A 12040-nucleotide genomic window follows, 5' to 3' on the forward strand; every position below is an offset into this window, starting at 1 on the left:
GCTACCAAACCAGCATCCCTGCAGAAGAGCCGGGCAGGGCGCACCCCTTTGCTCCCACTCGGCAGAAACAGCTCTGCTGCCGAAGCCTTGCGCTGATGCCCAAGCGCTGATGCCCAAGCACCAAAGCCCAGGACCCACCACCGGCTCGTCAGCAGCATCGTCTTCAAACCCCCTCCTCAACAGAAGGAGGGATCTGCTGAAGCTCATCCCCCATTGCATTTGGGGTGCTGGGGGGACTCAGAGGGGCCAAGCATCAAGGTTAAATTTGGTTAGACTGGCCACTAATCAATAATACAGCTATTATCAGTACTCCTTGAAGTCAAGCGATTCGCTCTGCAGTCACTTGTTGATGGGGCTGCAACACCAGCCCCTGCAGTGCTGCTCATCACGGCCACGCTCCTCCACAGGCTGCTAGCAGGGAGCCTGCCTCGAAAATCCCCCCTGCCCTCCACTGCTGCGCTGCCCTGCCAGTGGGCTCCCACCCTGCCCAGAGCGCTCACCCACTGCTGCCGCTTCACACCCCGGTGCATTTCTGCTTAAGAGAAACCTCCTGCCTTGCAGAGGGGATGTCTGCAGCACAGCGGGAGAAAGCGTTGCTTGCAATGGGCTCTCGGGGAGAGAGGAACCAGCCAGCTTTCAGATAAATGGGGTCTATAAAAATCTGATTATATGCTTTCTTAATACTGGGAATTTTGTTGTGTGTGTCACTGTATTTCTTGAGGTGCTGTTTATATTAAAAAAAACCCAGCCTTGAGACATTTTACAATTTTCCCTGTAAAAAGAAGGAATCTGAAAGCTCTTTGCTGTTAATTTTGCTGAAATTAACTGAAATTTTGAATTTTGCTGAAATTAACTCTTTGCTGAAAACAAACACCCATTTCATATCCCAGGACTGAACATTTGACCTATACTGCAAAGCCAAAACTGCCAATATTTGGGAAGAACTCCAGGCCTGGATTTCAATTTCATGACTAAGATCTGTCTTTCCAATAGAGTGGATTAAATCAATGCAACCAGTGTGATACATTTTAAACTACTAAAAGTTCAATTAATTTCATATGAGCATATGTCCCATATGTTGTGCTGCCAAAACAGGTCACTGGGCCAAGAGTTCAAAAATAATTTAAATAAAGGCTTAAAGAACTGAAAAAGGAAAATTACATAAATTTACATTACCATGAGACCTTCTTTAATGCTTTGAGGAATAAAACTGCCATCAAGCAATAGGGTCAGGAAGAAATTTTGCCACTGGGGATCTCATTTTCAGCAGGGACCCAGACACGATGTTGGCCTGACGCAGCAGAGGGGATTTGGCAAAGCACAGGAGCAGCTCAGACAAATAGGGTGGAGGGGAAGCACTTTGTAGGCTGCCTTTGCAGATGAAGTGCAACCGTGCTTTCAGGCACCCCCAGCTCCACGTCAGGCTGCAAAAGCTACGAGATCAAATATTCGGGCAGTATGCCTTCACTGACCTCTCCTCCCCCTGTCCCTTCACCTGACTCCCATTGCTGAAGCTTCAAGAGATGCACCAGAAGTCAGGGAAGCTGGAGATTTTATTGCACCCTGAATAAAAGGTGGACCCTGGAGTCCATGCAGATTGCACCCTCTCTTGCCAAGGCCTGACCTAAGTCCTACGAAGTGGAGGTGTGCAAGCAGGAAACCCTAACGTCACACAGAAGCTTTCACCTGGCTGCACATGACAGCATCACACTTGTTGGACAGCCCCAGCGGGAGCAGGTCCCCCACAGCCGAACCCTGAGCAAGCCCAGCCCCACTCCTGTTTGGCCCCCTGCCCGCGGCTGTGCTTCTGCCACCCAGACCCCCACGGGGCTCACTTGTCATCCTTGTAGACAACCAGTACATAGGGAAACCTGCACTAGTCCATACAGGGCAGTGGGAGACGTGGCTGCCCAGTGCAGCGGGCTCTGGCAGACCCCGGCCGTCCCTCCTTGTGTGGGGAGTTGCCCTTTCCTCCCACCCGCCCTGAGAAGCCTGTGCTGACGAACAGACTGAGATGTCTCTCTTTTACCCACAGCCTGCTAGAGAAAACTTGAGGAGAAGGAAACTTGAGGAAGAGGGGGAAAAGGGCCACCCCGGCGTGTAACCCTTTTGCCGGTCAGAGGGGCAGCTCTCCTGGGGGTGCATACGGCCTCTGGCAGCATCCGCCCCTGAGCGAGGGTGAATTTTCAGGATTGGGGCACTCGCATGTTTTCTAATTATGTTTCTCCCTAACTCACGCTGCCCCATGCTTTCTGAAAGAAGAACAAGTATTTCTGGGGACCGCCTCTGGAAGATGGTGGAAGGGAGAGAGAAGCACCCAGCGCTTGTGCTGGGTACGGTGGGATGGGAACCGGGCTCACTTTCCAGCGTGGTCATCTGAGGTGACCCCTGGGGACACAGAGACGCTGCTGCCCAGCCCCGCCATCTCGCCCGCAGCATCGCCAGACCCCTCGGGGCAATAAAGTCATTTCTAACACCCCGCAGGGAAATTTCCCCGGCGGGTACGTGTTCCCTGAGCGATCACACACACAAAAAGCACCCTCGCCCGAGTGTCCCCATGCCTGGGCTCGGTTCCTCCGCTCCGGCCGGGGCTCCGGCGGAGCCCGGCTCGCTCCCCCGCCGGCAAGCGGCACGGCCGGGCAGGGCTGCGCGGCCCCGCCGGCGGCCCATTAGCGCTCATTTCCTGGCTGGGGCGACGGCAGGCGAACGGCAGCGCTCTCCCGTCCTCAGCCAATTGCATCTTCAATCCGCATCGGAGGATCGCGGGGTGTGAGGCGTGGGAGAGCCCGGGGGCCGGTGCGCGGCTGGCGCCGGGGGGGGAGAGGGAGGAGGGGGAGGAAGAGGAGGGAGAGGAGCGAAGAAGAGGCCTGGGGCGGGCAGCCCCCGGGGTCGGGCCGCGCTGGCCGGCCCAGCCGCTTAAATGCGAGTCCTGGGGCATCGGCTTCTCTCTGATGAGACCGCTCCAGGGCTGCCGGGGACGGGGCGTCGTCGTGGGGACCGTCACCCTCTGCCTGGCCGCCGGGTGGGCTCTGCAGAGTAAGTGTCCCTTTCTCCCCTCCGCTTCCTCCCCCGGCCCTTTCCTCCTCCTCCTCCTCCTCCTCGCCGCGCTACCCCCGGCTCAGCCCCCGCGCCCGCCACCTGCGCGGGGCGGTGCGAGGAGCCCGGCCGCCCCTCCACGGGCTCCGGCCCCGGCCGCAGCCGCCCGCGCTGCGCTGCCGGCAAGCGGCGAGAGCTCTTCCTAACCCGGACTTAACCGGGAGCGCCCGGGGAGCGGCTGGGGACGGGACTTAGGGGGGCTCAGGCAGGCATCGCTGCTCTCTGCAGGCTGGGAATGCTCTGGGAAGGCTCGTCCCCGCTCCGGCTGCGCGGAGGGAGCGGGGGAGCTGAGCGGTGCCAGCCCGGGGCCGCAGCCCGCCCGCCCGGGCGGGGAAGCGCGGCGGCGGGGGGACGAGCCTCACGGCCGCTCCCGGCGGGGGGGCCCCGAGCAGCCACCGTTCCCCCCTGCTTTCCCAACAGCGGAGGGGACAAGGGAAGGAGGAGGAAACAAATCCCGGTTAACCAGCCCGAAGGGCTTCGGGTCACGCTGGGAAAGGCGGCGGTGAAGAGGGAAGCTGGATTTCAACCCAGCGCCCCACGGGGGGCGAGTGGGGACGGGGCAGCACGCAGAGAGCCGGCCCGTCCTCTCCGAGCGAGGGCTAGAGGAGGCTCCAGCCAGCCCCCACGCCTGGGAATTGGGGTGGGCTGTGCCACCAGTGGGTTTGGTTTGGCCACGTCATGCCTCCTCCTTCATCATCAAGGGGACGCACAAGCAGCACTCCGAAGGGTGGAGGAACCGTCCCCAGAGGTTGAGAGCTCCTGCGTGGAGGCTCCTCACTGCCAGCCCTTTGCACCCGCTGCCCAGCACGCTGCAGGCCCGGCTGCGTTGCTACGGCCAGGTCTGGCGCGCAGAGCCACGCTTCCAGCTTTGACTCTAGGCCAAGCGAACGCTTTGGAGCGCAGCAGCATGCCAGGGACAGCAAACTTGCCGCACTTGGAGCGGCAGCGGTACCCGTACCCTCCTCTCCACCGTGCGTGTTCTGCTGGGCGTGAAGGGTCTGGTTTTGCAACCAGCAGAGCGCAGTGGCCTTGCACAGGGCACTGCGGGCGGGTGTGATATTTGCTCTCAAGGCTGATGCCGCTCTGTTTGGATTCGACCGGTTCAGGTGATCTAGGCGGATTGCCGTATTAAAAATATTCTTTGAATGACTGGATATTGCATTGCCTTTTTTGGCTTTGTGTGCTGGATATGGACAGAACACATTTGCAACTAATTTAATGGAAGGATTTTTTTTTTTTTTACATTTACCTTGCAATCACATATTCAAAACAAAGCCATGCCTTTATCAAAATATGGAAGGGTCACTGTGGTAAGACACTCAGCTCCTCTCTGGTCAGAAACAGTGCAAAAGGCCTTTAAATAAACACATGGAGCAGAAAACAATTAGAACAATTTGAAGTGATTACCAGAGGTTCCCATCTGTTCTGTTTCTCTAGCTGGCACAAACCCCTTTTTCACAGCTCTGGTTAGTCTCTCCTGCACACAGGCTGAATGGCAGACCACAGCCTAGCTGAGGATGCGCTGGGCTACCCGGAAAGCGTGTTGTCCTTGCAAGGGGACTGGGCAGCACGAGCATGACAAGATGCCCATGAAGGGGGAATCCCAGGAGTGTTATCTTGGAAAAAGCCTAGATCCTATCTGGTTAAAAAAATATAGAGTGGCTGGGGCTTTCTCCTGTGCTGGTCCCATAGGTGAGGACCTGGGAATCAAACTGGCTTCTCGAGCTTCCCTGCCTGACCTTGACCAGCAGAGTTTCTGAATGCTGCTAGAGATCCCAAATATGGCGAAGTCGGCTTGTAATTAATTTACCCCTCTCTCCCCATTTGTGGTTGCTCTGGAGTTTTGGCCATGGAGGGTTCTTATTTTTTTATAAGATTTTAAAAAATAATTTATTTTCCTTGATTTTTTTTGCTTTGCCTTTTTTAACGATTCTTTTCCCTGAAGACTCTGCAGAACCTCCAGGAGCATCCCCAGGGGTTCTGCTTTGTGCTCCTTCAGTGTAGCTGAGGGTCTCATCCTCCCTCCCCGCTGGCTTACAGACATTTGCAGCTCAGCATTGTTTTTTCAGTTCTGCTCTTGCAGTCAGGCTGCTCTCAGAGGAGAGCGGGTGAGCTGCTCCAAGCCAAACCAGGAAAAGGCATTCAGTGGTGAGGCTTACTCTGTGCTTTACGTGCCTTTTGTCTGGTTTGATTTTTGTGGGTAGATAACAGGATTTCAGTCTCTAGCCAAGTGTCTCAAACATGCCACTAATTTAAAAAAAAAAAAAAAGTATGCCAATTGAAACTCAGATGTTTGGTGTTCATCCAAATCTTCATGCAGAAATACCCACACGCAAGCAGAAATTCCTGGAGTTACACATTAAACTAAATGGTCAGTTCAGTTTCACAGTGTTATGAACAGCTCCGTAATCACATCAGTAGGAACTAGGTGAGAATTAAATATTCTTTCACATGCATTTTTGCCTGGAAATCATCAGGAACATGAAGTCCCTGACTTTGCGTGAAACTGTGTACCTTGATTACATGCGATTTATCTGCACTGATATGTAACTGGCTGCCTTTACAAAGCTGTTGTCTCAAACGTTGATTACGCATCTGGAAAACATGATGAAGTCCTTGCCAAGTCTTCACATACTTAAGCCTCCTACAGTTCTTGCTTTTGGGGGATGGTAATTAATTAATATAATAGGTTACCTTGGCCATGGTGATTAAAATTTCCATTTAAATTCAGGATTTTAAAGGAAAGCCAGTTACTGATGAATACAAAAGCATTGCTCAGTTTTCAGGAAATGTTATGCTCCCTTACCCAAAAAGACTCTTCCAAACTCTATCCTCTTAGGTATCGAAACACTGAAACACATGCAATTACTTGTCCTGTATGGTGGAAGCATTTCTCCTGACTATCACCAAATAAAAATGTGTATTTAGTCTTAAATTTAAGTATGTGTGTTCCTTTTAGGGTCAGCAGAAAGAAAGAGAAACTGCAAAGCATAATCCATCCTCTGTTAAAACAGACCACTGAGATAGGTGGGATGAATCACGCCCCAGAGGTCCCATCCTGCCCTGGACAGTTGGTGCAACATCACCTCCACACTCATCACCCTCCTTTGTCTTTCAGCTCCTGGCGGAGTATCGTTAGTTGTCCCACAACCCAACATCAACGCAACAGTGGCACAAAACATCCTCCTCTCAGTTGAATACTCTTGCAGAGGCATTGCCACCATTGAGTGGAAGCATGTGTCGAGCTGGGGCACCACCAAAATTGTTGAGTGGAAAAGTGGGAATTACGTCAACATATCCACAGTCTACAAGGACAGAGTGACTACTTTTGAAAATGGCTCTATACAGCTTCTGAACGTGGGCATGAGAGATGCTGGCTACTATTTTATCACTGTAACAGAGGAGTATGGAACCAACACCTACGGCACCATCATAGTCAACGTTTACGGTACAAACGAGATGGGAGTTCTTGGCTTTACCCTGTGTTTAAACATTAATCTGCTTGTAATTGATTTTATAATATTATTTTTTTTCCTGTCCTCCCTGCAGAGGTTATCTATGAAGATCTGCATTTTGTAGCAGTTCTCTTTGCATTTCTCGCTGCAGTATCTGCCATTTTGATCTGCTTCATGTGGCTGTGTAATAAATCTCTGCATCTATTCCAGAAGAAGACGACGCACAAACTAACAGGTATCTCTCTAAGAATGCAGTCAAGGTATAGGGTTTTGAAGTCTGAATTTTGAGCCTAAAATTCACTTGTGATTTGAGCCATAAAGGTGCTAAGCAGGGACACTGAAAAACAAGACTGGAAGGGCTCAGTTCAGTTATCCTGTTCAACATTTTACTAGCAGAGGCAACTGAATAATAGGTATTTAGTTGCAGAACAATCCACAGGACATCTACCTTATACATTTTACATCAGAAACCACAGAACACTTCCCAACATTGCTAACTGCAAAACTTAGGGAGAAAAGGCCAGAGCTGCAATAACCCCCCATCAGAGGGCATGAGTCAAAGTCACAGACCCTCAGGGTCTGCACCAGAAGGGTATCTCCTAGGGAAAATACTCAAATGGCCCTTGGGAGTGGCTCCCACCTCACTTCACGGAGGATGGCACCTCTTCTTCTCCTCTCAAACCCCCCTTTCATCTGTCCTCATGTTTGATCCAGTTGCGGACTTCAGTGAACACTGACTGATATCAAAAGCAGACTCCTAACATGTGCCAAAGACACCAGTCTGAAAAGCAGATCGAGGGCTGCACTGAAGGGAACATTCACATATGAGAGAAGAAACTTCCAAGCCACAGCCAGGGACATACAGCCTAGGCAGCAAGACAAGGTGCCACGCTACAGGCCTGGGCTCAGGCTCTGGGCACATCCTTGGAACAGGAGGTTTCTTTTACCACTTCAAAACATTTCAGGCGTTTACCTCCCTTCTTTGTAAGTGCAGATCCACTAGTGGTTTCTTGCCCTGTAGGTAAAAGGTCTGTATTTCTTCTTTAATAAGTGCTGCTTAAGCTGTTACATTACAACAAGCAGCCTAAGTATCAGTATTTTACTAGACCAACACAGATACGCAAGAATCCTAAGCCTCATGGCCCAGGCTTTGTGTCAACTCTGCAAAACCTGATATGAGAAGAGATTAATTTGGCTCAGGCTGTCTCTTCCTTTCTGCCGCTCACCTACAGCTCTAAGGGCTGGTGCTGTTTTCACGGTACACACACCGCTCACAAGCTTCTGTAGCTACTGAAAATTTTCCTATCATGCCAGAATATACAGACTTTTATTGGGATAAAGCCTCTCCTTCCTCCAGTTAAAGCCAGTCTCCCTACAGAGCCAGAGTTTTATGAAGTCTGAATCAAATACGCTTATTTGGCAGACTTCAGGAAAACCACAGTTCTGGAGACGTGTTGTCATCTCCCAGAACATGATCCAAAGCAGGGACCTAACTTCTGCTGCAATTCCACCTTAGAAGAGCCCTCCTTTCAGAAGTCACAAAGAGAGGTATAAGGACTGGCCCTATGGACTTTAGTTTTCATAGTGCCTTTAGTCTTGTATTGGAAGAAACCAGCATCACTTTAAAGATTGTGACGGACTTTTTATGCAGTTAAATATTTTGAAAAGATGTATTTAAAACCTAATTGTAGATGAGTAAGCTTGAGCTAATATTAAAAAGTTTAAAATGTCTCAGCTATTAACACAGCGTTGTTAGTTTTGGAACACTGGCCTTCCAATCCATTTGACAATCAATAATAATATCCTTTTATTTGCAGCAAGTACAACTGAAGAGATTGAATTGGAAACCATTGAGTGCTAGCCAAGGACTGTCTCATAACAAAAATAACAATTCTACCTCAGGAGAAAGTATTGGCAAGGAAAGCAAGAAGAAACCTAAAAGGTAAAATGTTTGTGACTACTGTACAAACATCCTGACTTGCAAAGCTAATTAGACATGAAAGCAGCAGTGTCTGATGGAGCTGTTTTGACCTGTTAAGATTTCAGCTCTGCTAGCCAAGGTCAAAGTAAAAAAGAGTATGCTTTCATGCTGAGCACGAACACATTTTTGTGGCTAATTAATAAAATCTACAGCTTCTACCACTCTTAAAACCAACCAACCCTCTAAGATCAACCCATAAAGGAAATGAACATGGTCTTGAAGGACACCTGTATTTTGGCTACAGCAAGTCTCCTATGACAGACAGAGCATCCTTCAACATAATGCATTTAATGTCTAATTACAGTATTACATTAAAAATTAATTGCAAGGATTGAATCCTGTTTATTGCACCTATGCTGCTACTTTTGCATGTAAGGAATTTCCTGAAGCTCTGAAGACAAACTGTAATTCTTCATGAGACAAAACTGACTTTGAAACAATGCCGAGCTGGTCAAAGTTCCCCCACTTACGTTTCCAATTGTTTACACTGCCCCCAGATATTAACACACATTTTATGACATTACTAGGAAAGGTTGTTAAACAAGGAACTACACACAGGCACTGAAGAGGATGCTGCCTATAACGATTAGAAGGGTCAGATAAAATACTGACAACATCACACCAGCGGGGTGGCAAAATACTACGCAGTTTCATTGTGAAAGATGTCGAATCCTTTGCAAACTTAGCCCACCGACGAATAGTCTATCTGGGAAGAAAAGTTAAAGCAGCATTACTTTGAAATTTAGTATTTACAAATACAGTTCTGAAATGGCTCTTGCTGAGAAGCCACCTTTGCTTTCCTATGTTGTAAGAAAACATGAAGTGATCCAACTAGCATTTTCCTGAATCTGCGTATCACACTCACATTTTCCACCTGCAGATCTTCTGGGTGGAATAACATTTGCTTTTGTGAGTGAGAAAGCACTAAACTGACCAGGCTTCAACTTAGCCTGTTTTGCTTTTGTAAAGAGAAGAATTTTGCAGTGTGAAATAAACTCTGAACATGTAAGAGACCATGGACTAGCCTGTGTCTGCAGATTGCCATGTGGCTTTTTGAGCTGAACCGCTGCTACTGCCTCTCTCACACTGTAGCTCACTTGTTCGCATGAGGCTTTTACAAGACAGGCTGACAGAGCTTCCCATCTGGTCAGGGACTACGATGCTCAGGTGCAGAGGTACGACAAGTTAGATATGGAAAAACAAAGAACTTCTCACCAAGTGCGTAACACTGCAAACAGGCTTTTCCCAAAGCACCATACTGTACACAATATTTTTAAAAAGTCATCCCCAGATTGAACTGGACATTTGTAGTACAAAGGGCCTCTCACTCACTCATAAATTTGTGTACCAGATTCAGCTGGTTGTGCCTTCCTGCATCTAGGATAAGAGGTCAAAAAAGGCGAGAAATTTAAACAACAACAAAAAAATCCCAGCTGCAGCACAGCTTGGCAAAGTAAGTTTGTTCTAATTCTTCACTTTAAGTATATATTACCAGTCTTCTGTATCTTTGAGTGAATTAAGCTTTGAGGACACAGAAGAAGTTGTAAGTACGTTTGTTTTAATCACCAAGCTTGAAGTATTTTGTAAAGTATCCATACAGCATATGGAAAACATTATTAAATGGGTTTTTTTCTGTTTATCTGTTCCAGATTATTTTTTTTAATCCCTAAATCTTAGAACTTCATCGTGAAGTTATGCATTAGGCTGAGCTGAGTATATAGCAGGTGCACTGCCAGACTTATGTAGAAAGGACAAAAAGTGCAACTTATATGTAACACCATTATTATCTTCTAACATTGACCTGAACAGGGTAATTATCAAAGGAAAAGTCAGAGAATGTATACAGACATGAATGACCATTTGAATGCATTGCTGTAATTGTAGAGATCACTTACACTTTTAAACTACAGCATTTGAAAGCTGGGATGAAAGTAGCAAATGACCATTTAAAATTCGTCAATTTAAGATCCGCTATAACAGCAGTGAGAGGTTTCCAACTAGCACAGTTCTTCTACCTCTCTCAGCTTGCCTAAAGATACAGCAATTTCAGGCATCCATCCCTGGCTATTGACGCTGGTGCCAACCTTGCTTTTAGATAGTAATATCCTAGATGAACAATGGGGATTCAAATAATATTCAGTAAGGACATACAGTACAGTTAGCCTATGCACTGTTTTCCTTATAGACAATTCCTCACCCACAAATTTTACCCAGAATTTAACATCCTTACTCTACATAGGTAGGGCCACTTATAAAATATTCACATTTTCTGAAACTGATGTTTGTCAATATGCGTTATTAATGTCAATAATATTTGATATACAAAATGTGAGGTTAAGCTGTCTGTAGCAGTTTCTTGCTACACTGGAGGTGCCTGAAGTATCTAAAGTCTTACAGCAAGTTGTTGAAGTAGAAGTTTAGAACTTAATAGCTATTCTTACTCCATATGGAGTTGTAAACTCCATACAGAACAGCAGCAAATTTAATATTGAGAGCATTCCAAGTGATCAAAGGGATGAAGGCATTTTGCATTTAACTTTTTAATTAAAGAGATGTCCAAGTTCACAAGATTGCTTTGGCAATCAATTGTAAAGGTCTTAATCATCCACTAATGTCTTCATTTCATGTTCAAAGATGCAATACCAAGAATTTCAAGACTGTCCCTCTGTTAGAAGCCTAATCAGTCTGTTTTCCATCAAAATTAGGAATTCCTGTGTATTCAACACTAAAAGACAGACTCTCTGGGACCCTAATCATCCTTTTTTTTTTTTTTTTTTTTTTTTTTTTCCAGCTAGGCCTGAAAGTCTTGACAAATGTCTTCACTGCTAATGTGCAGTGCTTGCACTTCTGCAACATAAGGGAAGTCCTCTTGCATCCGTTGTTTCTTTTCAGAAGGGGACAAATCCTGCAACTATGAGACCCTAACAGCTCCACAGTGATCCTATTACTTGGTAAGGAAGAGCTTATTTGATGAAAAGGCTATCACTACATGCAGACCTGTCAGTTCAGGTTGTGTAAAGGTAGTGTAAGGACACGTTTAAGTTTCATATGCTCATCTTCTAATTATTAGTAAGAGAAGATTTGTTGTGTTGCCAAGAGTCAAAGCAGCCTCATAACAGATGCATCAGGCTGTTGGCTGAACTGTTCACCAAGGAACAAAACCCCTCTCTGCCTGTAATCATACAGCGTCTGCTAGCCAAGCAATACGGGACCTGGCATCACAGGTGTTGCGTAATAGCCACCCACCTTTCAAGATCAAGAGACTATTTTCAACAAGTATTTTTTCATTTTCGTAAGTTGCCTTGGGTAACTCATCAGAACCTGAAAGGTTCTTTCACTCTCTTTTCCATAGTTCAGTTGCACAGAAGCAAGTACTTCAAGGAACTGAAATAACAAAATGTTCTACACTGGCAAACACCAACATAAGTACAATAGCTGCTTTGGATACACACTGTGCTTGCCACAAGCAGTTGCTTAATATGTATTTCCTACAACTATTCTTTATTGC

At 47.3% G+C, this 12040-nt stretch overlaps 1 protein-coding gene across 1 annotated transcript; it reads left to right on the top strand.

Moving 5' to 3' along the window:
- Positions 1 to 2881: 2881 nt before the first annotated feature.
- VSTM5 (V-set and transmembrane domain containing 5) lies at positions 2882 to 11883 on the top strand. The gene is made up of 5 exons (XM_072850738.1): positions 2882 to 3036; positions 6215 to 6544; positions 6646 to 6786; positions 8369 to 8493; positions 11324 to 11883. The coding sequence occupies exons 1-4, from the start codon at positions 2952 to 2954 to the stop codon at positions 8410 to 8412; spliced, it is 600 nt and encodes a 199-aa protein (XP_072706839.1). The 5' UTR covers positions 2882 to 2951; the 3' UTR covers positions 8413 to 8493; positions 11324 to 11883.
- Positions 11884 to 12040: the final 157 nt, after the last annotated feature.

This window comes from Ciconia boyciana, chromosome 1 (genome assembly GCF_034638445.1).
Source record: "Ciconia boyciana chromosome 1, ASM3463844v1, whole genome shotgun sequence".
In the NCBI taxonomy this organism is placed as follows: domain Eukaryota; kingdom Metazoa; phylum Chordata; class Aves; order Ciconiiformes; family Ciconiidae; genus Ciconia; species Ciconia boyciana.

Coding starts and splice junctions, on each gene's coding strand:
- VSTM5 (XM_072850738.1), top strand. CDS start 2,952: ATGAGACCGCTCCAGGGCTGCCGGGGACGGGGCGTCGTCGTGGGGACC. Junction 3,037..6,214: donor CGCCGGGTGGGCTCTGCAGA/GTAAGTGTCCCT, acceptor TTTGTCTTTCAG/CTCCTGGCGGAGTATCGTTA. Junction 6,787..8,368: donor GACGACGCACAAACTAACAG/GTATCTCTCTAA, acceptor TTTTATTTGCAG/CAAGTACAACTGAAGAGATT.